We start from the raw sequence: 24,415 nt of genomic DNA on the forward strand, positions 1-24,415 counted from the left end.
GATCAGACAGGTTCGCCTAGCCATAGGGTAAAAGACCCAATAGTGGAGGAACTAAGCACGTTCCACCACTATTTTTTGGTTCACACCAAGCCTATACTTCATTTCACCTACCTCAAGTATACATACGAATAGTCACCAATTGTGCTCCAAAAGAAAAGTTTCGAAATTGCAGCAGCATCCACCATTGTTACCTAAAATGATACCTCCAATTATTGGTTCAGTGTTCCAATAGTTGCGATATTTTTTAATTCGTGTTCCTATAGTTGCGAATCCCATTGTTTTTATATGGGACTCGCAACTATGGGAAGGAACACTACCGCAACTATTGGAGCAAAGGCGAGATAAAGATAATGAATTTTAGTGATAATTTACCGATTTTGAGGGAAATCCAAAACCGATCTTAGTTATATCATCTAATGACAGGACAACAGTTTGATTGACTACATGGGTTGCTGCGTTAAATACGTAGATTTTGTATAAACAACACTACCGCAACTATAGGAACACCCACGACTATTGAATCAATTACCCTAAATAAAATTATGCCGAGTTAATAGTATTAATTCTTTATTTATCTCTTTTAAAATAAGGTATCTACCACTAATGAACATCAATGTATCTTCTACATTATTAAGCTATTAAATCGAGCACCTTCCTAATCAAATAATCTATTGGCTACCTATTTTTTTATACTTCACACAAGATGCATAATTTCGGCTTGCCTCCGCCGCAGTCAAAATAAATTCCATTTAATAACCCATACTCAACGTTAAGCTCGGAAAACTGAATCGGCCATTCGTTCGAATGGGATGCACTGCCGCCCCAGCGGGTATCGGCATCCACGTTTTCGCCTCTAGAGTAGTCCTCGTTGTACCTAATTAATTTAACACTCGGTGCGTGTGCTGCAAGCACACATACGGACTTACCCTTTTTCGTTTGGAACCACCAAACACGGATAATTAAAAGTTCGAAATAATTAAAAAATCAGCCGTCATGATAATGAGCTTTGGAAAAAGCGCCAACACGCCCGAACAAATCAACGGACCGAACGCGGTAGAGACCTGCAACGAAAAAGCATACATTCCGTGGCTTAGCGCTGTTAGCGGTGTGGTGGTGTTATAAAAAGGGACACTGCGCCCAATGACAGTTTGAAATGCTTTTGGGATTACGATGCCAGTGACAAATTTGTTAAATTCTATAGACTACAGAAAAAAAGGGGGTGCATACATTGTTAACCAGTGTGGCAGACAAAACGTATTTGCCGAATGTGAAAAAGTTTGGCTAGTTCGCCGATGCGGAACGAAATACAAATTGAAATGAGTAACTACCACAAAGCATTTTGTCATCGTGAAAAATAAGTCGGAAGTTTATAATGCATTCGAATGAATGCATGCTCTGTCATTACCATCTGGCAATGAAAAGAGTCACCGAGAAGCACATGGGCGATTATTTTACAACCTATTCGATTCGGTAAATTATATCGAAACAGCCCATCTTTACGTTAAAAAATGCATTTCTTTATAACGCATTTAAAACGCAAATTAACACAAATTCATAATATATGTAGCAGCCTATATATTTTTCCAGGCTAAATTTCATTGCTTAAATTAAATAAAAAACTTCAACAACCATCATAAATTTTCTGCTCAGGCATGGCGAAACACAACATCATAATCCTTCAAATAGCACAACTCGATTGGAAAATCATAATTCAATAATTCAATTGCGTATTAGTAAGCCGAACTCACCCGTCACGCCAGCTGCTCCGCCATCGGGTGCATATTGATAGACCAAAAACGGCGTATGTTTCCCGGAATTAATTTGTCGCCATTCGTTCGATCGATTAGATTGGCTGAACCACACCTCATAGTCCACAGTGCATCTATAGTTGTACAAGTTGAAATCGAAAATTAGTTTAATTCCATGCTCCATCGTACCTCGTCCTCACCTGACATCTGTTGACATCTCGTGCCAAAATATGATAACCTCGTGCGAGTTGATACTTCTGACTCTAACGTTTAGAACTTCGGTAGGCCTAGAAGACAGGAGGCTGCACATTCGAACTGTGACTATCCACGGGGAACGAAGATTCAACGTTAGTGTCAATTTCTTATGTCCTTTAGGAAGAACTGCTGGTCCTTCCAGAATACTCGGAAATTGAACGGACCTCATTTGCTCCAATTGGAATTTGGTCGGGTAGGGCGGTCTACCATAAAAGTTCCAAACATCGTAGGGATCATTTAAACTACTTTGCAGTCCCTCAACAATGTATCCGATAGCTTGTTGTGATAACTCGTTGTCCAAATCAATGCTGAGATTTATCACTTGCCTTTTTTCTACTGATTCGAAAGTATCGTTTGATGATATTAATAATGTGCACACGTAGAAGGGTTCAATTAGATATGACACAATGTGACTTATATTGTCACTCACTGCGAAACCATCAGTCGCCATTGACCCTAAATTGGAAAGCATCCCCAACGCTGAGAAAACGGGTTTAACTACGAACTGGACATGTCTAGGGCGAGTAAGATTCATTTGGAAACGAGCTAAAAGAGTTCTCTGTTCAAACTCATACGGATGATAGCTGAGAAACGCATTATCGTGGGAAATTGATTCTAAATTCCTAAAACGACCATTAAATAAAGCAGACCAATGCTGCAATACTGTAGACACCAACATTGATCCATAACTAAGATTGGCCTGAAACTTGCGGTGCGTGGACCATCCGGCAATTGGGTCTGCTTCACTATAAATGAAGAAGAAGTATTAAAAAGCATTTTTGAATGCGTAACAGCAAATCATACTCGTTAGAAAATTGCATTTGACTTATATTGGGAAATGTTTTGCTTAACTGCTTCAACAGTTCCAAACTACTTTGCAGAATTTCATCTGCTCGTAACCCAGAACCTTTGCGATGAAACGTGATTACATCGAAGGGACACTTCTTTGGTGAGTCGTTGCACAACTTTATGGAATTCCAACAAAAAGGGTGGCGTTCAACTGATTTGAACAGTCCGGCCGGACCGCGGAGCGGCAAACGAATATTATTTAGAAGACGACCTGCTGCATCAAGGCCAAATCGAATCGATTGGACGTAAGTTATGTATTCTAAAAAAAAGGTTAAAGTTAAATAAAAGAATGTATATTTGAGCTAAAATTCATGACTTTGCCTCACCATCAATGGTGAAATTCAGAGCGTTGTATCCCTTAAGATCTGGTTCATTCCACGTTTCGAATCGCCAGTTTTGCACGTATTGTATACCGTATCGACCTATGGAACAACATTATTGAAGTATAATTGCATTAAAAAAAATCATAGGTGTCTTACGCAGATAGTGCGACACGATTTGCATTACCAAATCGGACCAGAAGTATTCGAAACGATGCTTTCGCTCATTATTGTAAACGCCAGCCGGAATGCCCATGAATTCGAAAGCGGGATATAGCCCAAATACACGTAGTTTGTCCATCAATGCATCCAGACGGGAGTAGTCGTAGAAAATTGTCTTCTTCTGATCGTAGTATCTGAAAATCTATACAGTATAAACTTTGTCGATAGCAACTTATGTAGGTGTGGAGCCGATGACATTGATCACGTAGTTTGGTATTGCTCGGAAAATGACGCCTCCAGAGAGCAACTATTGGATAACCTTGTGGCCCGAGGTAAGCAACCCTACAGGGAGGTAAGAAGTGTTTTAGGGGATCACAAACTTTTGCACACGTAGGCTATTTATGCCTTTCGTTGCACGTCCGACATCAAAGTGTAATACTTTTATTTTTTCATTGTCAGTTTTTTTTTTCATCTCATCTCTGTCTCATTGTTCCGCGTACCACGAAGCTCTGGCCATTCGGAAGATGCTCCCTGACAAACCACAACTCGAGCACGACGCTACACCGTCAATGACGTCAAATATCCGGATGAGCAGCTGAAAAACCCCAAACCTAAATCCCAACCCTGTTCATCCTGAAATTACGCAGCAAGAATGTTTGCTACGAACGAAAAATACCACGCGTCTCCATTGAAATGGAGGAAAATGTTCGAAATATATTGAGACCGGGTCAGCCGGAAGACGTCACCGGCCGAATCGAAAAATCCGGATCTCCGGTCGCCGCGGTCCGATCGAGGGACACAGAACCCGATCCTGTGTGCACTATCCGATTTTTGAGCACCAGACAATACAGGAAACTTACTTACTTATGGATCCTGTACACCTCCGGTGGTGCAAAGGGCCGACTTGAAAAATCTCCATCCTGAGCGTTGCCCGGCTATCGCTTTAACCTGTTGCCAGGTTAGATTTCGGTCGACTTCTTTTATTTCTTTATTGAGGCTTCGCCACCATGAGCCTCTGGGTCTGCCTTTGCTGCGATGTCCCGCTGGGTTCCAGTCTAATGCTTGTTTACAGATTTCGTTTCCGCCCCTACGTAGAGTGTGGCCGATCCAGCCCCACTTCCGATCCCGAATTTCTGTAGCTATCAGCCTCTGGTGACAACGACGATGGAGCTCGTTGTTTGAGATGCAGTTGTGAGGCCACCAGGCCCGAATTATATACCGCAGGCATTTGTTGATAAACACCTGCAGCCGTTGAGCGTTCTCCACTGATACACACCATGTTTCGCTAGCGTATAACAGCACAGATTTCACGTTAGAGTTGAAAATTCGTATTTTGGTGCGTTCACTTATCTGCCTGTTTTTCCAGACATTTCTTGAACTCGCAAAGGCAGCCCTTGCTTTCTTGATCCGTGCCCCTATGACGATCTTGGTACCGTCGGCTGACGCCATTTGGCTACCAAGATATTGGAAGCTTTCAACATACTCCACTGGTTGCTCGGCTATTGTGAAACTGGAAGGTGTCACCGTGTTTACATCCAATGATTTGGTTTTGTTGACGTTGATCACTAAGCCTGCTGAAGAGGAGTGCTCGGCAAGGTCGTTGAGCTTACTATGCATATCAGAGCACCGTTGAGCGAGGTCATCATCCAATTCGAAGTCGTTTAGGTGCTCCATGGTTAAAGCAGCCCTCGGTTTGGTTCACGGTCAATCACAGAATCTCGTCGATTACGATGAGGAACAGCAACGGTGATAGAATACATCCTTGCCTCACAACCAGTGTTGTAAAATGTCATTTGCATTCGGTTGTATAATTTTCCCAGAACTTTTTTCTGAAGGTAGCCATCATTCCTGAGGTATGACGAACTTATAGCGCTTAAATGTGCCTACAACTTTGTCTAACAAGACATTGCTGTAAATATGTAATCTGAGGCGTGGGAGGCAAAATGTCATTCAAATGACATTATGTCAAATGACACGTGACATTTTGGAGAGTTTTCACTATCCAGCCTCATATGTAATATTTAGAGCAATGTACCCTTGGAATAAATATAGCCCTACTCAAGCGTTATGAGTACATCTAAAATTATGGAATACATTTGGCTTCTGAAAAAAGTTATGAACAAATTAGTCAAATGACATGCAGATGACATTTTACAAGCCTGCTCACAACAGCTACGACCCGGATAAGGTCGTACAAGACCCCATTGTGCAGCACTCTACACGAGAAGGCTTCGTACTGTGCCTCTATGAGGCTGATAATTTTTTCAGGAACCCCCTTGCGCCTCAGGGCGCCCCACATATTCTCGTGATTGAGACGGTCGAAAGCTTTTTCGTAGTCAATGAATACCAAGTAAAGGGACTCTTGGAATTCGTTGACCTGCTCCAGAATGATGCGGAGCGTGACAATATTGTCCACACAGGATCTTCCGGCACGGAATCCGGCCTGCTACCGCCGGAGAGTCGCATCGATCTTCTCCTGAATCCGGGCTAGGATAACTTTGCATAGAACTTTGAGAACGGTACACAGCAACATAATGCCTCGCCAGTTATCGCATACAGTCAGGTCACCCTTTTTGAGTACCTTCACTAAGATACCTTGCATCCAGTCGACCGGGAAAGTTGCGGTGTCCCAGATATTACGAAATAAATGATGCAGTAGTTGAGCGGATGTCATGGGGTCAGCTTTGAGCATCTCGGCTGATATGCGATCGACCCCTGGGGCTTTATTCGATTTCATGCTTTGGATGGCTGTTTGAATCTCTATGTAGCTGTGATGGAGCTTCGGTATTGATGCGTGTTATACGTCGGATCCTAGGCAGATCATGCCGAAGTGGTGATGGCCTGGCTGGAACTTGAAAAAGTTGTTCGAAGTGCTCGAACCAGCGTTTCAGCTGGTCAGATGAGTCGGTCAATTACTGATCATTCACGTCTTTCACAGACATCGTTGCATTCATCTTCGCCTCGCTTAAGCGTCGTGAGATATCGTAAAGAAGGCGAATGTCCCCGGTTGCTGCGGCTCTCTCTCCTTCGTCGGCCAGAGAGTCCGCCCACGTTCGCTTGTCCCGTCGACATGAGCGTTTTACTTCCTTCTCCAGAGCCCTGCATCGTTGACGGGCTAAGACTTTGGCTCCTCTGGTTTTTGATCGCTCTATCGCGGCTTTGGCTTCTCTTCGCTCCTCTACCTTCCTCCAGATCTCATCGGTGATCCATTGTTTTCTCTGGGTACGCAGTTCGCCCAGAATATTCTCGCTGGTGGCGATGAAGGCATTCTTGATGGCAGTCCATTGGTCTTCAACGCTGCCATCTTCCGGAATATCTGCAGCACGCGTCTCCAGTTCTTCAACGAAGGACCGTTTCGAGGTTGTGTTGAAGCGTTGTCCAACTCTCTCCTCCTGCCGACGAATCCGCGCAATGCGCAGGCGTTTTTCGATGATGAGGAGGTGATGATCAGACGCGATATCGGCACTACGTTTATTCCATACATCAAGAAGCCTCCGTTTTCATTTTCAGCTGATGCAGATGTAGTCGATTTTATTTTCTGTAAAGCCGTCACGGGAGACCCACGTGACCTTGTGAACCGGTCAATGAAGGAAGAGCGAACCCCTGATCACCATGTTGTTATTACCACAAGATTCTGCGAACAGCTTCGCTTATTTCTATGAGACCATGGCATCCCATAATGCGCTTATGGTTCGAGTTGTCGGATCCGATCTTCGCATTGAAATCACCCAAACAACATTATTGAGTTGGCTGTAGAAGTTCTGTAGAAGATCGGCAGCAACGGATTATAGTAAGATTTCGGACCAGTGTTCTAAATCTGGCAACGATTATCCTTTCACTTATAGGTTCCCACTTCATAAGCGTAGAGTGTGCCTGAGCGCTTAGAAGGAACCCAACTCCGCGATTCCGGGGAGCGTGTTCACCTCGTAAACCAGAGTATAGCAGAACTTGTCCCGACGGCGTTCTGTGTTCTCCAAAGTTTGGCCAACGGACTTTACTCAGTCCCACTATATAAAAGTTCATTTAATCATCGTGCAATGTTCTGTTAAATTGTTCTGTTACATACTGCCCTATTTGCAGCTTTGGGCTCATTCGAGCAATCAGAACCAATTTCCAGATCGAATGAGTGTCGGAGGAGTATTTTCCTATATATTTTGACTGAAATCCCCGTGCAAACTTCAAATCAAGTCCGCCAGCTTAGGCAACAGTCGATTGACCTGAAATTTTGAGAGATTGATTTTCTCCGTGGAATTCGACAACATTTTTTTCTTCCCATGCACCACCTGTGCCCCAACACTCACTCAACTGAGCCGCGAGACCACCAACAAGTAGAGGACCACACAGATAAAAATATGTTGTGATTTTAAACGTATTTTAATGCACATATTTGGAGCATGCTTTAGGATTCTCGAACAAATTGATGTTTCGGGAACAGTAGGTTGTTGGCCCAAGGTTCCCTATCCACCGGGATGGGGCTGTCATCTTAGGTATAGCTTCCGGGGAATAGCATTTCATACTCAGCCGCTGGATGCCAGAACAGACGCTGTTGGAGCCGCACCTCCTTGGTGGACAGACGCTCGATCAGTCGGGTCAAATTTGTTTAAAGTCCCACCCAACACCAGGACTAGGCTAGTGCGCTTTGAGCGGCACACGGTCGCTTTGATAGGGCCTGCTTGGGGACACATGCAGCTTTTTATAGAAGTTCAACAGAGCCCACTGTCGAACCCCACCACATCCTAGGCAGACCCCACAGTACGCACCCTCTCACTCTAGCTGATGTCAGAAGGACAACAGTGCCCAGGCTGCACTACCAGCTAAGTACGCAACCCTTAGCTGGCGGTCAATTGTCATCGGAAGACCCGTGGAAGCGTGAGTATTGGAACTTGTGAGGACCAGAGCTATGTTAGGGAGCCCATGCAGGAGCATGCAAATAAACGTAAATCTCAATCGATCTCACTATTCTTTTCAATCGAAATAAATTTAAATGGTGCTTACTTGTAAAATTCAATCATATTTAATTGAATATCGAATGTTATTTCGTTTGATGGGATGAGCTGCAATTTTACACGTTGTTGAATTTTCAAAATTATTTGCTGTGCAGGTACCTTGCAAGGGTTACCCCGAGTTGGTATCTAACGACCCAGTTGGTCCTCAATCAGTGTGGTAATCATCCGTCTTGCACCAGAGTAATTACCACTTTTTCTACCAAGCCGGAGGCGAACCTAGGTTGTTGGCTCCTATGCCGCTTCTACCTCAGCTACGAAGCAGACCCTTTCACGTCCGACACTCCTACCAGGCATAGAAAGGCTTTCGGGTCCCTTAATTCTGAGGTGCCGCAGAGGTATCTGCCCCACGACACTCCTGCCAGACCTCACTCGATTTCAGTCATTCTATCACTATCAACCATGCGTACCATGCGTGGCTTACTTGTGTGCTCAACCATACACTCGGTCCCTCACTCTGTGGAGGGGGGTGTGTGGGTACCACCCACTTGCCACCGAAGCAGCTCTCACTCTGTGAAGCCTCCACAGGCTCCGTTAACAACCTGGCTAATTGTTTCACCCCTCAGGTCATTCATCCCCTCGGCACGGGTTGCCTGACACCTTGGGATTCCCACTCTAATGTATATTATCACTTAGCTTAGATACATGACACTCGGAGACCCTCAACCAAGGGAGACAAATTTGGTGAGATAGAGAAAATTGATATGATACTTTTGATATGATTAATTTTCATACGGTTGGACGGCCTCATTTGCCCTCTCTTTAAGAAAGGGCACAGACTGGAGTGCGCCAATTACCGAGGAATAACCCTCCTTAATTCGGCGTACAAAATTATGTGTCGTATTATGTTTAACAGATTGAGACCGCTTGAAGAGTCCTTCGTCGGCGAATACCAAGCAGGTTTTCGTGAGGGCCGCTCAACGACGGATCAAATGTTTACCCTGAGACAAATCCTTGATAGATTCCGGAAGTACAACTTGCAGACACATCATCTGTTTATAGATTTCAAGGCGGCGTACGATTCAGTGGAACGGAATGAATAATGGCAAATTATGCTTGAACATGGTTTTCCGGCGAAACTGGTACGGCTGATTCGTATAACGTTGGACGGATCGAAATCAAGTGTAAGGGTTGCGGATGAAATATCGACGTCATTTGTTACCTTAGATGGATTAAAGCAGGGCACTCTCGAATCTACTGTTCAATATAGCGCTCGAGGGAGCGATTAGGAGAGCTGGTGTGCAAAGAAGCGGTACCATCATCACAAAATCGCATATGCTCCTGGGATTTGCGGACGATATCGATATTATCGGAATTGATCGCCGTGCCGTGGAAGAGGCTTTTGTGCCTTTTAAAAGGGAGACAGCGAGGATTGGACTCACGATCAATACCAGCAAAACGAAGTACATGGTCGCTGGCAATCAACGTGGGTTCATTAGTGGTGGTGGTAGCGAAATGGTGCTGGATGGTGAAAAATTTGAAGTGGTAGAAGTATTTATATATCTTGGAACATTAGTGACGTGCGATAATGATGTTACCCGCGAGGTGAAAAGGCGTATTGCAGCTGCAAATAGGGCTTATTACGGACTTCGTAACCAGCTTAAGTCCCGTAGTCTGCAAACGAAAACAAAACTCGCGCTGTATACTACTCTGATTCTTCCGGTGGCTTTATACGGCCATGAGACATGGACGTTAAAGGAGGCTGATCGGAGAGCTCTCGGAGTGTTTGACCGTAAGGTGCTGCGGACAATACTCGGCGGTAAACAGGAGAACGGTATCTGGCGGCGTCGCATGAATCACGAATTGTACCAGGTGTATAAAGGGCTGGATATTATTAAGCTTATACAACACGGCAGACTACGGTGGGCTGGTCACGTTGTTCGTATGCCGGAAGAACGTCAAGCAAAAATAATATTTAGTAGGGAACCCGGAAAAGGCCGCAGGCTTCGTGGAAGGCCGCGTACACGATGACTTTTTGCAGTTGAAGAGGACCTGAGGGCGCTCAATGTTCAGGGCGACTGGAAGCGATTGGCCCAGGATCGAGTCCAGTGGAGAAGGATACTCCATTCGGCGTAGGTTCATCGAAGAGCTGTAGCCCATCAAGTATCAAGTAAGTAATTTTCATACGACTTTGAATAATAGATTGATGGGATTGTTAGTCTGGGTTTGTATTTCTATACAAAAATGTAAGTCAAAACATAATATCAATTTCGCATAAAAAGCAGTCATGAAAGGATGTTGTGCTTTGTTTAAAAATAAAAATTTCTAAATTATTTTTTGTGGTAGATATGTCAACATCGCGTGTCATCTCTCATTGAAATTGAGAAATTACAGTACTGATAAGAATCTACCAAAAAATGTTTAAGAACTGGGCATATATGAAAATACTAGATCCTTATACAAAAATTGTAGGGGACCTTACAATTTTGCAAGCTTTTCTCATAATATTTGTTTGTAAGCTTACATTGTTTAGTGTAGAGACAGAGAGATTACTGCGAGCGAATAAGGTTACCTTCGGCTTATGTAACCAGTTCTAGAACTAAATTAGGTCTCGTACAATAACAGACGGGGACAAAATTCGCTTTTCATAATACCTTAATTCTTCCGGTGATCAATTACGGGCCTACAACGTGGAGAGGTAGTCTATAAAGCTTTCGGATGTTTCGAGCGGAACCTGTTGCGTACAATACTCAGTAAGAATCCATAAAAATAAGAAGAAAAAATAAGGAAGAAGAGCGCATACGCATGAATTACGAGCTGTATAATATGTTAAAAAAAATGTTATAAATATTATAAAATACAGCGTACTTTATGACGACTAAACACACTAACGCAAATGTCGGAAGATATGCAATTTTATCAACAGGATGCAATTACTGTTCAATAAAGAACAGGATAGATGCCGGAGATAGATGAAAATTACTTAAAAAAGATTGTTATTCACGCGAAAATCTCTAAGACACGTGGATTCCTTTTCGCAAATTTCATATCAATTTGTCCATTTCGAAACATGTGCTGTGCATATGCACAGCCAAGATATTTAACCCTTATGCGGCCGACGGGGTACCCGTGTTCCTTTTTCAAATTCAAGTGGTGATATTTCAATGAATTTTCATAGCTGAAAGCTGAAACTCGGTGACATTTAAGAACTCCATAAAATGTAGCATCTGTGAGAAAATCACATTAATACAGTGAGGAGGGACGTGGGGAGGGGCATCTGATTTTTTTTACCACGTGGATGGCCGACAGGGTACCCGTGTTCTCATAAATTGATATTTTCATAACTTTAACAATTTTCAACCGATTTAGATAATTTTGACAGTTTTGGAAACAGAAACTCATATACTTTTTGCTTATTGTCAAGGTTTACAGCTTTTGTCCATGGTTATACAAGAAATCTTTGAAGTTAAACTTAAGAGTCTACACACGTAACCGAAAGGCTATCAACCAGTTTCAAATATATTACATGCTCATTGCGCTTCTTAGAATAGTCGGTGTTCACAGTATATATTCTGGGTCTCCAAAAACCCCTGGAGTAAGGCCTCAGTCATCCAAAAATCACTGGAATAAGATCTTATGGTCTGCTAACGTAACCACAGGTCTATCGTGTAAATTCAAAAACGGTACATACTCTTTATGGTGCTTAGCATATACAGGCTTACCTCGATTATATGGACCCTCGATTATATGGACTTTTTACCTCGATTAATGGACATTTTTTCTCGCTCATTAACTCATTAACATTTAGCAAACCGGACCCACTGAGACTGATTTTTTAGGTATATCCACGAAACTGGAAGAGTTTATTTCAATATGTGATACATAAAGTTCCAAATGGTTTTCAAACCTGGTATTATTTCTTCTGGACGAACTTGATAATTATTTGAATGTAAAAAACTGAAAACTCTTCGAGCAGTCTTTATGTTTACATAAAGGTTGTCGAATATCACATTTGTTCAGCACAGGGCTTAAGGATTATACTGACGCTCAACGGTAGGAAAAGAAATTGAATATCTTTAGAATGTTCTTGTTAGCAGTTCTTAAATCAATTGCTGCTAAACAGTTCAGCAAAGCGTGATCCTGTAACGCTCATGCAAACTCGTTCATGCTGTGTAATGTGAGCTGTGTTTTTTGTTAGTGTTGTACAAAATACAACAGCGCGCGGTGGTGAAATTTTGAATGCAATCTTAAGTTTTGTCCGGGATTTTTATGAGGGCCCGCCACTGTGCGTCGTTTTGAATTTTAAAACCCGTTGCAAAATACAGCCCTGCTTTAATATACGAACATAGTCCAAAATAGCCGTAACAATTTATCCTTTAATATTAGCAGGTGTAGGTGTAGGTGCACTGTGCAATTGACCTTTCCCGTCAACAATTTTTATCCGCTCAATCGATTCTTCAATTTTTTGAGGACAACTTTCCCAAAGAACCCATACTTTTTGACGCCATACTTTTTGACGAATAGTGCTGGTTTCCAAGCTTGACCTAACATTCGCCCGATTTTGAATTAAAATAAGGCCAGTTCCAATTCTTCAAACGTGCGGCACTTTTCCGATTTTTTTTAATTCTAAAATATGAATTCTGTGAAAAAGTTGAACTTAAATAAGTCATAGAATTGAGTGAGACAATAAAACGAGATACATTTTTTGGCGGGAAATGACGGGAAACGGAAAAAATGGTTCTTGTAAAAATGACACTGATACATGGATAGAGCCCCTTGTTTACATTGATTTAAATTCTTTTTAAGAATATCAATCAAACGCAACTTGTTGCAAGGAGATCTTTTAAAGATAAGTAGGCTGACCATACGTACCGTATTTAACGGGACAGTCCCGTTTTTAAGACGTTATTGTGCTGTCCCGTCGTAATCTAAAAAATCCCCAATTTGTCCCGTTTTTTAATTGATTCTTTCGAAGAGCTTCAAAATGGCATTAAAATTTCATTAGTGGATTGAACAGAACCGGTAACTTGGTAGGCAAGTATATCCTGAAAATCAGATCAATAGACAGATTTCCAGATTAAGTTCACTTTCGATTTTTTTACGAAGTAGGTTAATTCTATTTTATTTTTCAGATCTGCTTTACCACATATTTTCCAATTGTTTGATTCTTTTCAAAACATTAAGAATCACGGAGTCTTTCTGAATAATTCAGAATATTTCGAATTCATCCACTGTAAAAAAAAAATCAATGAAGCTGAACAAAATCAAATCGAGTTTAAGGCGGTTTCAAACCGAGTGAAAATTTGGTCGGATTTCGGTCCTCACGTACTTTAAGACTAGTTTACTGATCAGGAGCTTCTATATGTGTGGGCCTTTTTGGTTGCACATGACCATGAGAACAAAATTAATGGACAAGATTCCCTAGATGTGATGCTACTTTTAGCATCATTTAAATCAATTTCGATCAAAAAGGACTGTGAATTGCTTAGATTTGAAATCTATTCACATGCGCCAACCATATTCGTGGAAATAATTAGAAATACTTCGTAATAATGTTCTTTCCTTGTTGAGATTCTTGTTCCGCAGATTTTTCTACACTCCAGGGTTTTGGCACGGGAAATCAATAATCCCATCTTATTTCTTTTTTCGCATTTGTCTTTCGACATTTTTTTCTTAAAATTATTTTTTTTATCTCTCTAATGCCCACACCGGCTTTAAAGGCTGATTTACAGTTCAGAAAACGTATCACGGGATTTGATTCCTCATGCATTTTTAAAGTGGCGGGATTTAGGGGATTTGGGCTAGGAAAACGATAGACCGCCTCATTCCCCCCTTGAAAAATGCATGAGGGAATAACTCCCATGACACGTTTTCTGAACTATAAACTAGCCTCCAGGAAGGATATTTTGGCTATTTTTCTATTTATAAATGTTGAAAAATTGGAAAAGTTTTCGATATTGGTCAATAATAAAATCCTTAAACCTTAATGCATGTTTAAAAGATGATTAAAACTAATTTTTAAAATTCCACATTTTTGACGTAGAATTACGTCTTCGGTAATTTATATATGTAGGGGAGTTATTCCAAAGTTTCAAATTGGTAACTCAGCCGAATTTCAACGGATTCTGGAGATTTTGGTATGAATCGATCAGTTAACTCTTCAAGACTATTTATTGTAAACAATTGTTTCAATGCATTTAACTATTGAAAATCCAATTTCGACAGGTAGTGTTCAAATTTCACTTTCACAGTAAGTTGCCTACATTGTGGCAATATCCATCCGCAATAAACGTGCACAAAATAAATGAATATCACTTGGACTATCGAACGATACGTAAATTCCTGGGTGGTGCGGATAGAATTGATTTGGTTGTCAAACTGAAGCCAAAATTTTCTATTGTGCCGGAGCCAAACATTGAAGATTGTGGTTATGTTTGTTTTAGATCTTATATTGAGAAGTATTGTTATTATTTGGGGAAAAAATTAAAATAAACTTAGTTTGAGTTTTGCATTTTTTGTAACAAATATATTCACATTGTATTTCGAGTGGATAATTAGTAGGAATGCAACTAAAAAGCACTCGTTACGAAATTTCTCGAGATTCAGCAGCTGATTGGAGCAGGAATATATGTATACCATCGTAAAGTCATGTAGAGTCTCCCGCATTTGTGCGCCTTCATGCAGCATGGAAAGAGAAATTCTAAGAGCGGGAAATGTTTGACAGCCGAGTACTGCAAAATAATTTTGCTTATGGGATTGATTTCAAAATATCCCGTTACTCGCTTGATAGCATAAAAGCGGCTCTATCCGCAGCACCCAGGTAAATTCTATGTTCAATTTGTGGTCGTGTCTACAAGCTTCTACTTTTTTAATATTGAAAAATACGTATTTTTGTTGCATCTTGTTTTTGTGCGCGCCTCTTTAAGAGCGAAATATTTGTTGTTCAGTATTTTTCCATAACTGACTTAATGCTTAGAAGGCTAGGAGGTTAGAAGGTACTCAATAGAAGGTTATGATGGTGAAAAATTCACTCTAAAACTTTTCTCTAAAATTCTGACACAGAAAATTAATACTAAGCCCATAAATTTTGAAGTTTTCACAGCTCTTAAATTTTGTCACAAAGTTTTTTACGTGTCCCGTTTTGCAAGTGCGTTTGTCCCGTTTTTCCACCGAAAGGATCTGGTCAGCCTAAAGATAAGTGTCAGAAAAGTGAGACTGTTTCTACGCGATTTTTGCATAAACAAATGCATATCTTCTGAGCCCATAGTCCAATCCGGCCAATTTTCATAAGGAGACAATAGGACAAAACTTTACATCGTTTTCAATTTGCTGCGATCAAATCAAAAGAGGATCAAAAGTGTCAGTCCTTCTATATAAAGCCAGTTTTTGAATCTAACATATACCTTTCTCGACCACTCAGTGTTTGCTTTGTTGCTGAAACAGGAAGGCACTGTAGTTAGAATTCGTGAATAAGTATATTAGTGTGCTCACATTGAGCACAGAAGTCTTCATTACTAATGTAATCTTAGAAACGAACGAAAAAAGGTTACGTTCTTTTAGAAAATCATAATCTACTGAGTTATCATAAAATGAGCCCAAACATGCGGATTAGACTGTAAGGCAGTATATGGATATTTTCTTTCAACTATTAAGACTTATTTCATCGTGTAACACAAATTTCGAGAAAAAAAAATTGCTTCGATTATATGGAAAATTCGATTATATGGACTTTTTTGCATCGAAAAAGTCCATATAATCGAGGTATACCTGTAATGCTTTCACAGTATATGTTCCGGGTCATCCAATGACCTTTTCTTAAAACATGTTTGCATTCCTAGTAGTTCTTGTTGCTGTCATTGATTCCAGGTCTTCGGATCAATCTCCGTAATGGAGGCAGTTAACGAAGAATAAACAAGTTGCGTGACCCCTTCTTGGTATATGTTTGTATTCCAAGTAGTTCTTGTTGTTGTCGTGGGCTCCAGGTAGTCTACGAACTCCATAGAGTCAAGATCTGTGGATCAACCTCAGTAACGGAGGCAGTTATTGAAGAATAAACAAGTTGTGTGACCCCTTCTTGGTATTTGTTTGTATTCCAAGTAATTCTTGTTGTTGTCATTGGTTCCAGGTAGTCTACAAACTCCATAAATTCAAGGTCTGTGGATCAACCTCCGTAATGGAGGCAGTTATTGAAGAATAAACAAGTTTTGTGACCCCTTCTTGGCATATGTTTGTTTTTCATGTAGTTCTTGTTGTTGTCGTGAGTTCCAGGTAGTCTATGAACTACATACAGTCAAAGTCTTCGGATCAATCTCCGTAATGGAGGCAGTTATCGAAGAATAAACAAGTTGCGTGACCCCTTCTTGGTATATGTGTGTACTTCAAGTAGTTCTTGTTGTTGTCGTGGACTCCAGGTAGTCTACGAACTCCATAGTGTCAAGGTCTTGGGATCGACCCCCGTAACGGATGCAGTTATTGAAGAACAACTGGGAGGGACGGAAGGTAGCGGTTTTCCTCCAATATCTTTTTAGAACTTAATCTATCACATGTTGTGCATATGCATAATCGAGTTTCAGACGTAGTAATTAATTTCCACTCTGGGTGGCTCAATACCCGGAACATAGGCAATTAACTTTGAATGTACTGAACTCGAAAGGCGATCTCTCTTCGCTTATGTGGTCGGGTTGGGATCTGACGACCAACTGGCACAATCTCACACAACCCTACTTCATTGAGCACCGTTGGTGATGAAGCAAGTGTGTAGGAGCCAGATAATGGTAAATACTCATCCTACTTGGTTGGCATTGTACAAAAACATATATGAGAGAGTTAGTTCCAAGAATGCATTGCGAGAGTTCGGCTACATGCCCGGTGCTGTGAATTTGGTTTCATCAGTACCCGCTAAGCTGCGGAGGACGACGGAGGTCCTTCGTAGATCAATCTCCGTAATGGAGGCAGTTATCGAAGAATAAACATGTTTTGTGACCCCATCTTGGTATATGTTTGTATTCCAAGTAGTTCTTGTTGTTGTCTTGAGCTCCAGGTAGTCTATGAAATAGAGTCAAGATCGGTGGATCAACCTCCCTAATGGAGGCAGTTATTTGAAAATAAACAAGTTGTGAGACCCCTTTTTGGTATATGTTTGTATTTTAAGTAGTTATTTTTATTTTCATGGGCTCCGTAATAAAGGCAAGGCAAAATACGTGAATGGAATCCATAATTTTTATTCGAAGAGACTTACAAACTTATTAACAGGTACTCATAAATGACTCATAATAAGCTACAAGCAGTGAAAGTTATTTCATGAAAATCATTGTTGTTTTCGGCAAATTGGGTCGAAAACGTGATAAAATCGGGTTAGGCAAAATCAGGGGTAGACAAAATCTGGGAGTTGCAAAATCGGGTCAACCTCATCTGAGTGAATTAACGCATTCCTAGTAGTTTTTGTTTTTGCCATGGTACTAGGTAGTCTATGAACTCCATATAGGTTGATCTGCAGATCAACCCACGAACGGAAGGCTATTGGTATATGTTTGCATTTCAAGTAGTTCAAGTTGTTGTCATTAGCTCTGGGCAGTTATTGAAAATCAAACAAGATGTAAAACCTCATCTTGATATATTAGCATTCCAAGTAGTTATTGTTGTCTTGTTGTTGTTGGCTCCAGGTAGTATACAAACTTCATTCATATCACTAATATGAAGTTGTCTATTCTTTGGAAATGCAAAATGTGAATAAATTGGAACGATGCAACTTCACGCCGAGAACGTGAGGGAAAAAACGGGAAAAAAGATCATGTACCATATTAAAATTAGATTGAGGACACTCGTCACGGAATCCAAGTTTCAAAGTGCTCGCGTTTTCGGAGGCACAGCAATCGATACGGAGGCGGTGCACAACGGTCATTTTTGTTGATTTAGCTTTGCTGCATGCGTGAAATAATAAAAATGACAGTTGTGCGTTGCTTCCGTATCGAGTGGAGTGCCCCCGAAAACGCGAGCACTTTGAAACTTGGTTCCGTAAGGAGTGACCTTAAAGACCCTCTAGATATTCGTGTAAGTCTAGAAGTCTTACTCCATAAATTTTTAGGATGACCATTAGCATATGCCATGAACGCATTTTATTCATGTACCATATTTAAAACAGGCTGATATATCTCTGGTGTAGATCCTAATGCCTTACTTCAGGGTTTTCTTGGATGACCATGAACATTTGAAATGGGTGCATTCTATTCTACGTACCATAAAGGGCATGTATAACTATTCAAACAGGCCGAACGATCTCTGGCTACGCGAGATGTTCTTGAGGATTGCTCAAGTGTTCTCTTGGATAATCATGAACATATGCAATGAAAGCGGTATATTCTATGTACCACTTTTGAAACAATCCGAAAGGTATCTGGTTACGTGTGAAGATCCTGAGGCCTATTCTAGCATTTTCTTGGAAGACCATAAACATATGCAATAGACGTATTCTATTCTATGTACCACAAAGGGCATGTACCACTTTTGAAACAAGCCAAAAGATCTCTGGGTACCCATGCAGATTTAAAGGCCTATTCCAGGGTTTTCCTGGATGACCATGAACCTATGCAATGGACGCAATCTATTCAATGTACCACAAAGGGCATGTAACACTTTTGAAAAAATCTGAAAGATCTTTGGTTACGCGTGTAGATCTTAAGGCCTTTTCCAGGGTTTTCTTGGAGGACCATGAACTTATACAAAAAAGGCGTTCCATTCTATGTACCACAAAGGGCATGTACCAGTTTTGCAACAATCTAAAAGATCTCTGGTTACGCGTGTAGACCTGAAGGCCTTTTCCAGGGTTTTCTTGGATGACCATGAACATATGCAATGAAGGCGCCAGAGGACTTATCCGAGAGTCGCAGAACATATGTAGTGATCACATTTGATTTCAAGATGCGCAAAGAGTATGTACCACTTTTGAGAGAAGTCCATAGACCCATGGTTACGAGTGTAGACCTTAAGGCCTTACTCCAGAGATTTCTTGGATGACTCGGAACATATACTGTGAACGCATTCTATGCTAAGTACCACAAAGAGCATGTACATTATTTGAATATGCATAATAGGCCATTGGTTACGCGAGTAGATCTTTGGGCTTTACTCCAGAGATTTCTCGGATGACTAAGACCTTTAGGGATTTTTGCATTACCCGAAGCATATACTGTGAACACCTTCAATTCTAAGAAGCGCAAAGAGCTTGTAGCATATTTGAAACTGGTTGAATGGCCTTTGGTTACGCGTGTAGACTCTTAAGCCTTACTTCAAAGATTTCTTGTATAACCATGCGCATAAGCTGTAAACTTTGACAATGGGCAAAAAGTATATGAGCTTCTGTTTCCAAAACTGTCAAAATTATCCAAATCGGTTGAAAATTGTTGAAGTTATGAGAATATCAATTTATGGGAACACGGGTACCCTGTCGGCCATCCACGTGTGTTTTTTTTTGTTGGCCGCATAAAGGGTTAACAAAAAAATAATCGCTTTTTCAAAAAGGCCGATGAAATATTTTGAAACACCCCGTGCTTCATTTTAATGACATTTTTAACAGCGTGCTCGTACTTGTTGAAAAATGTTTTGAAAATTATCAAAATTTTTCGGAAGGGAGTAACAACCCTCACATTGTTATTTTTGGGCAAAAAAATCCGAAGAGGGGAGATATATTTTTTTTTAACATTGGCATCGGCCTAATGGAATTCCGAAAAATTACCTAACATTTCTTCCTTGAATTTTCTTATCTATTCCTGGAGAAAATTCCTGGAAAAGATTCAGAATGAATTTCCGAAAAGAATCGAATTTCCTTAGGGAATTTCCGAGGATAAGAAAAGTCCGAGAGAATTCTCAAAGGAACACGCATTTCAAAAAAAATCCTAGATTTCTCCATGATTCTTTCGAGAATTCTTCCGTTAATTCATGCTAGAATTTCTCCTGGGATTCTTTCGTAAATTTTTCCATAAATTTGGTTCGAAAGTTTCTTAACCCTCTCTTTCCCATGACTTTTTTCAAAGATTTCAATAGGAAGGAATCATCTATGGAAAAATTGCTAGAACAAAAGTTATTTGGCATAGCTTAAATTAGTGGAAAACGAAAAGAAAAGTTTTTGATTGTAAATCAATAGTTACTTGATTGTTTTAAATAGTTTCACCATTTTTACTCAAAATTGATTATATTTGCAGTCTAATAAAATCATAAAGTCGTGCCAAATACTGCTTTTTGTTGTTGAATTAATTCGATGAATGTTGGAAAGTGCAAAATTTGATGGAGCTCTACAGCTACCATTTCAAGGAAAGGTTTAAGGATTTATAAAAATCGGCGGAACAGCATTTTTTTTTCCCGAACAATTTTGGCGTACAGTCTAAACTCCACCAGTGACTTTGGAAATTGGCAGAAAATCTTTTTTTTTAGAACAATTTTAGTGTACACTGATCCCACACATATGGGTCACTTTGTAACAATTATTAGTGACTCAATTTTGCATGTTGATCAAATGGAAATGACCCATATTAGTGTGTGACCCATGATTGTGGGGTCAGTGTATATACTTAAATTTCAAGGAAATTTTTCAATTGCGAATGCGATAAGTTCGATTATGCAGATTATACAGATTGGAAGCTCGAGTGCGAGCAAGTTCGAACAACTCGACGCACGGTATACAGAAAACAAGGTAGGCTCGTTAGAAAAATGACACTTCGAATGTGATGCATGTTTTATCGCCACATGTTGGAGTACAAAAGTAAGCATGCTGCGACCGTACACGAAAAAAAATCTTCATAACGAATGTATTCAGCAAAACACATACATTTTTGCCATTGCGATTTTGTTATGAAACATATACCCAATTGGAATAAATACTATGCGACACTGCATAAGATAATCATAACATGAAACTTATACATTTCATGTCAAATGTTCATATGCATGATTAGGGTCGATTAATAACCTGTATAAATTAAGCTGATAATCGTCATTTGGAAAACAATAACAAAATTATTTGGTTCTCAAAATAATTTTATGTCAGATAATTATCCCGTTTTCTTTCATTTTCATGTCACTCTGATATTTAGGCATTTGTATTTGTAGAATAAACATATTTTCTTTATTTGCAAGATTAAATTTCATTACACACCTTTCATCCTAAATCATTCATAAAATAAGATGCAGGCTTCAATGCAGGCAGACGCATATCATTATGCTAGCGAAGATGCGGGTTTTTCTCTGGGCATTATGTCGTTTTCGCGCGTGCTAACCATGACCGGATTAGCTCGGGATCCTCAAATCACTGGAACATGAACATTGCGTTTGCATAAACATGAACTCATTCTTTATCCACAATAATTATAATGTTACGTACCTGTTTTTCTCTCGAGCAGTTTATATTTGTATGCGATGATTGCGGAGTGCATCGCCAATTTTCGCTATAAGTTTACAAAATATTCATAATGATTGAAAAACGAAAATATATTTTTATTTTACCTTATAACTGTTGGCAGGCAGATCGAGCCAATATTTTTGATCCATTCCGGTCACTGAAGTCCGAGATAGAAAACATACACACTTACCTCATTTCACCGTATTCGGTAAATTTTACCGAAATCTCAACAGCAGAGCTGTTCGGTAATATATTTTACAGATTTTTTGTAATTTTTTTCCTTGCTCAACTGTCAAAATCACCGCAAATCAGTTAAATTATTTACCGAATAGTTCTGCTGTTGAGATTTCGGTAAAATTTTACCGAATTCGGCGATTTATTTTAAGTGTGTATGATTTCGTTGAATCACTGCAATCTATTGAAAAAAAAATACCGGATCCAAATTCTCTGAGCCGCTCCAGCGCCATGCTGCTTTTTTTCTCAATACCGATCCTAATCAAAGGTATAAGTTTAGCCTTATACATTTTTACCATTAGGCAAAACTTATTATTATTATTATAATCTTTATTAAAGAGGTTTTTAGCCCAAGGCTAGTTCACCTCCGATCTAGGCAAAACTTATACTTTCCATAGCAACGTGAAATATAATATATGGACACGCTAAATACATTGAATGCAAATATGTTATGAAGATTATATCCAGTGGAATAAAATGTATGTTGCTATGCATAATGAAGGATATAAATACAATTAAATGAATAAAATAATTACTTTTTTTACGTGTAGAGCATCGTCTCGGTCCAGCTTGTGCGAAGATAGCAGTGACGTCACATGTTTACATTCAAACTGAATGTTTACAAACGTGATGAGCCTGCCTTGTTTTTTGTATATCGTGACTCGAGGTAGGTCGGGTTCTAGACATTTTGACGGTTGTCAAATGAATCAAAATTATCAAGCAGTTCAGTGCGTGATTTTTCGTGTTTCCGATCCTCCAGTAAGCAGAGCGATCAGCCGGTCGTCAAAATTTAGTTTTGCTTTGTGCGGAAAGCAAGACGATCGGCCGGTCACCGAAATTTTCTTCTGCTTTGTGCGGGTGAGTAAGTTAATCAGAAAGTGAAAATTTAGTTCGCATCCGATAATTAAAATATTTAGCGTTTTTCGATTGTTTTTGTTTTAAATCAAACTACACGTTATACACGGCAGACCGTTTATCAAAGCGAAACCTGCCATACTCCTTACCCCTATATCCAACATCCCAGTGATTTTTCGTGGAAGTGCAGATGACTCGTCGGCTTCTATCAAAGCGAGTATCACGTCAACAATTTCCTACCTATTACTCAATTGACCTGCATTCGGACATGGCCGGCGCTGGTATTACCAGGTGGGTGTCATCCATATCTCGCACAATGGGCTTGTTTTGCAGCCAACATTGCGCGACTGGTCCCCACTGACATTTCTGGATCCCAATGGAAATCAAATCAGATGTTGGTAAACAACACAAACACTACCATAAATTTTACATTGAGATGTTGGCTGCAAAAACATGGCGTCGTGCCAGGTGGCTGGGTATTACTTATTTTTGTAATACCAGTTCTTACACATTGAAGATGATGTTAGCCCCAAACTTCATCTATTGGTTCTCTGTGTAATTACAGCTGGCCTGGCAACAGTGTTGTCCTACACTCAAGGCAAAAAATTCTGCTCTTTGATTTTACTCCATCTAAACGAATTTATAATCTCAACTAAGTAAGTTCAACTAATAGAAGGATATTTGGATTTTCTAAATGTCATGGCAAACTGTCAAAAAAATGCACTCCGGAGCCACAGGAGCGCGCGCGCTCAAAATACACTCCAGTGTAGTTTCAGTGCGCGCGCTGCTGTGGCTCTGGAGTGCTTTTTTTTGACAGTTTGCCATGACATTTAGAAAATTCAAATATCATTCTATTAGTTGAACTTACTTAGTTTGAAACTATAAAATCGTTTAGAAGGAGTAAAATCAAAGAGCAGAATTTTTTGCCCTGAGTGTAGGACAACACTGCCTGGCAATAACGGAGAAGCAACCGTGGGCGGTCAATCATGCTCATGCTCATGCTGTCAAATGAATCAAAATTATCAAATCAGAAGCCGCAACTCCACAAAGGAAGTAAAGTTAGTTTTTTCTTGCATTGATCCCAAGAAACAAAAAAGCTACTTCAAGTAAGATCGAGCTGAGTCATTAGACAGCACTAATATGTATCTTTCTTCCCGCTAGGCTAAGAATGGTCCCTGGTGGTCCCTGCAATGTATACAGTACCAAGCTAGAATGACACTTTTCTTATTTTTGTTTCGTTTATTACGATGAGACCGTGAATATTTACATGAGCATCTCTGTAAGGGCATTCAATAAGATTGATTTGAAGACGTGGGAAAAATTACTTTGCACCATAATTCGCTTGTGCATGTAGTAAAATATACTTACGAGAACTTGATCATTTCGAGCAACCAATGAATTCTTACGAATTTTAGTCCCTCGTTCGGTAGAGATCCTACAATTTCCATATTCAGCAGACTATCATCAGAAAGCAGGAATTCGGCGGTTTTCTCTCGTGGTGCCGGAGGACACAACCCAGTGCTAGTCCAAAATCGTGGAAGTGGTTTGCCATGCTGGAACACTTGCTGTAAATCAATTTCAACTTCATAAACCTTTGAAGGTTCTGCCATAGTTATAGCGAAAACAAACGACACCAGTAAAACGAACATTTTGATGAAC

At 40.2% G+C, this 24,415-nt stretch overlaps 1 protein-coding gene across 1 annotated transcript; it reads right to left on the reverse strand.

Annotated features, from left to right (window-relative positions):
- Positions 1 to 581: 581 nt before the first annotated feature.
- On the reverse strand, positions 582 to 24,414 carry LOC134224591 (alpha-L-iduronidase). Its single transcript, XM_062703997.1, has 7 exons — positions 24,125 to 24,414; positions 3,332 to 3,528; positions 3,179 to 3,274; positions 2,808 to 3,111; positions 1,949 to 2,749; positions 1,749 to 1,882; positions 582 to 1,061 (listed from the first exon to the last, which is right to left on the reverse strand). The coding sequence occupies exons 1-7, from the start codon at positions 24,403 to 24,405 to the stop codon at positions 985 to 987; spliced, it is 1,890 nt and encodes a 629-aa protein (XP_062559981.1). The 5' UTR covers positions 24,406 to 24,414; the 3' UTR covers positions 582 to 984.
- Between the last annotated feature and the right edge of the window lies 1 nt (position 24,415).

Source organism: Armigeres subalbatus, chromosome 3 (assembly GCF_024139115.2).
Source record: "Armigeres subalbatus isolate Guangzhou_Male chromosome 3, GZ_Asu_2, whole genome shotgun sequence".
In the NCBI taxonomy this organism is placed as follows: Eukaryota; Metazoa; Arthropoda; class Insecta; order Diptera; family Culicidae; genus Armigeres; species Armigeres subalbatus.

Bases quoted from the DNA above. Each gene is read 5' to 3' on its own strand.
- LOC134224591 (XM_062703997.1), bottom strand. From the start codon at position 24,405: ATGTTCGTTTTACTGGTGTCGTTTGTTTTCGCTATAACTATGGCAGAA. The intron at 3,112-3,178 runs GTGAGGCAAAGT...CCTTTTTTTTAG, and splicing joins TCTGAATTTCACCATTGATG to AATACATAACTTACGTCCAA. The intron at 1,062-1,748 runs GTGAGTTCGGCT...TTTTCGTTGCAG, and splicing joins CGGAGCAGCTGGCGTGACGG to GTCTCTACCGCGTTCGGTCC.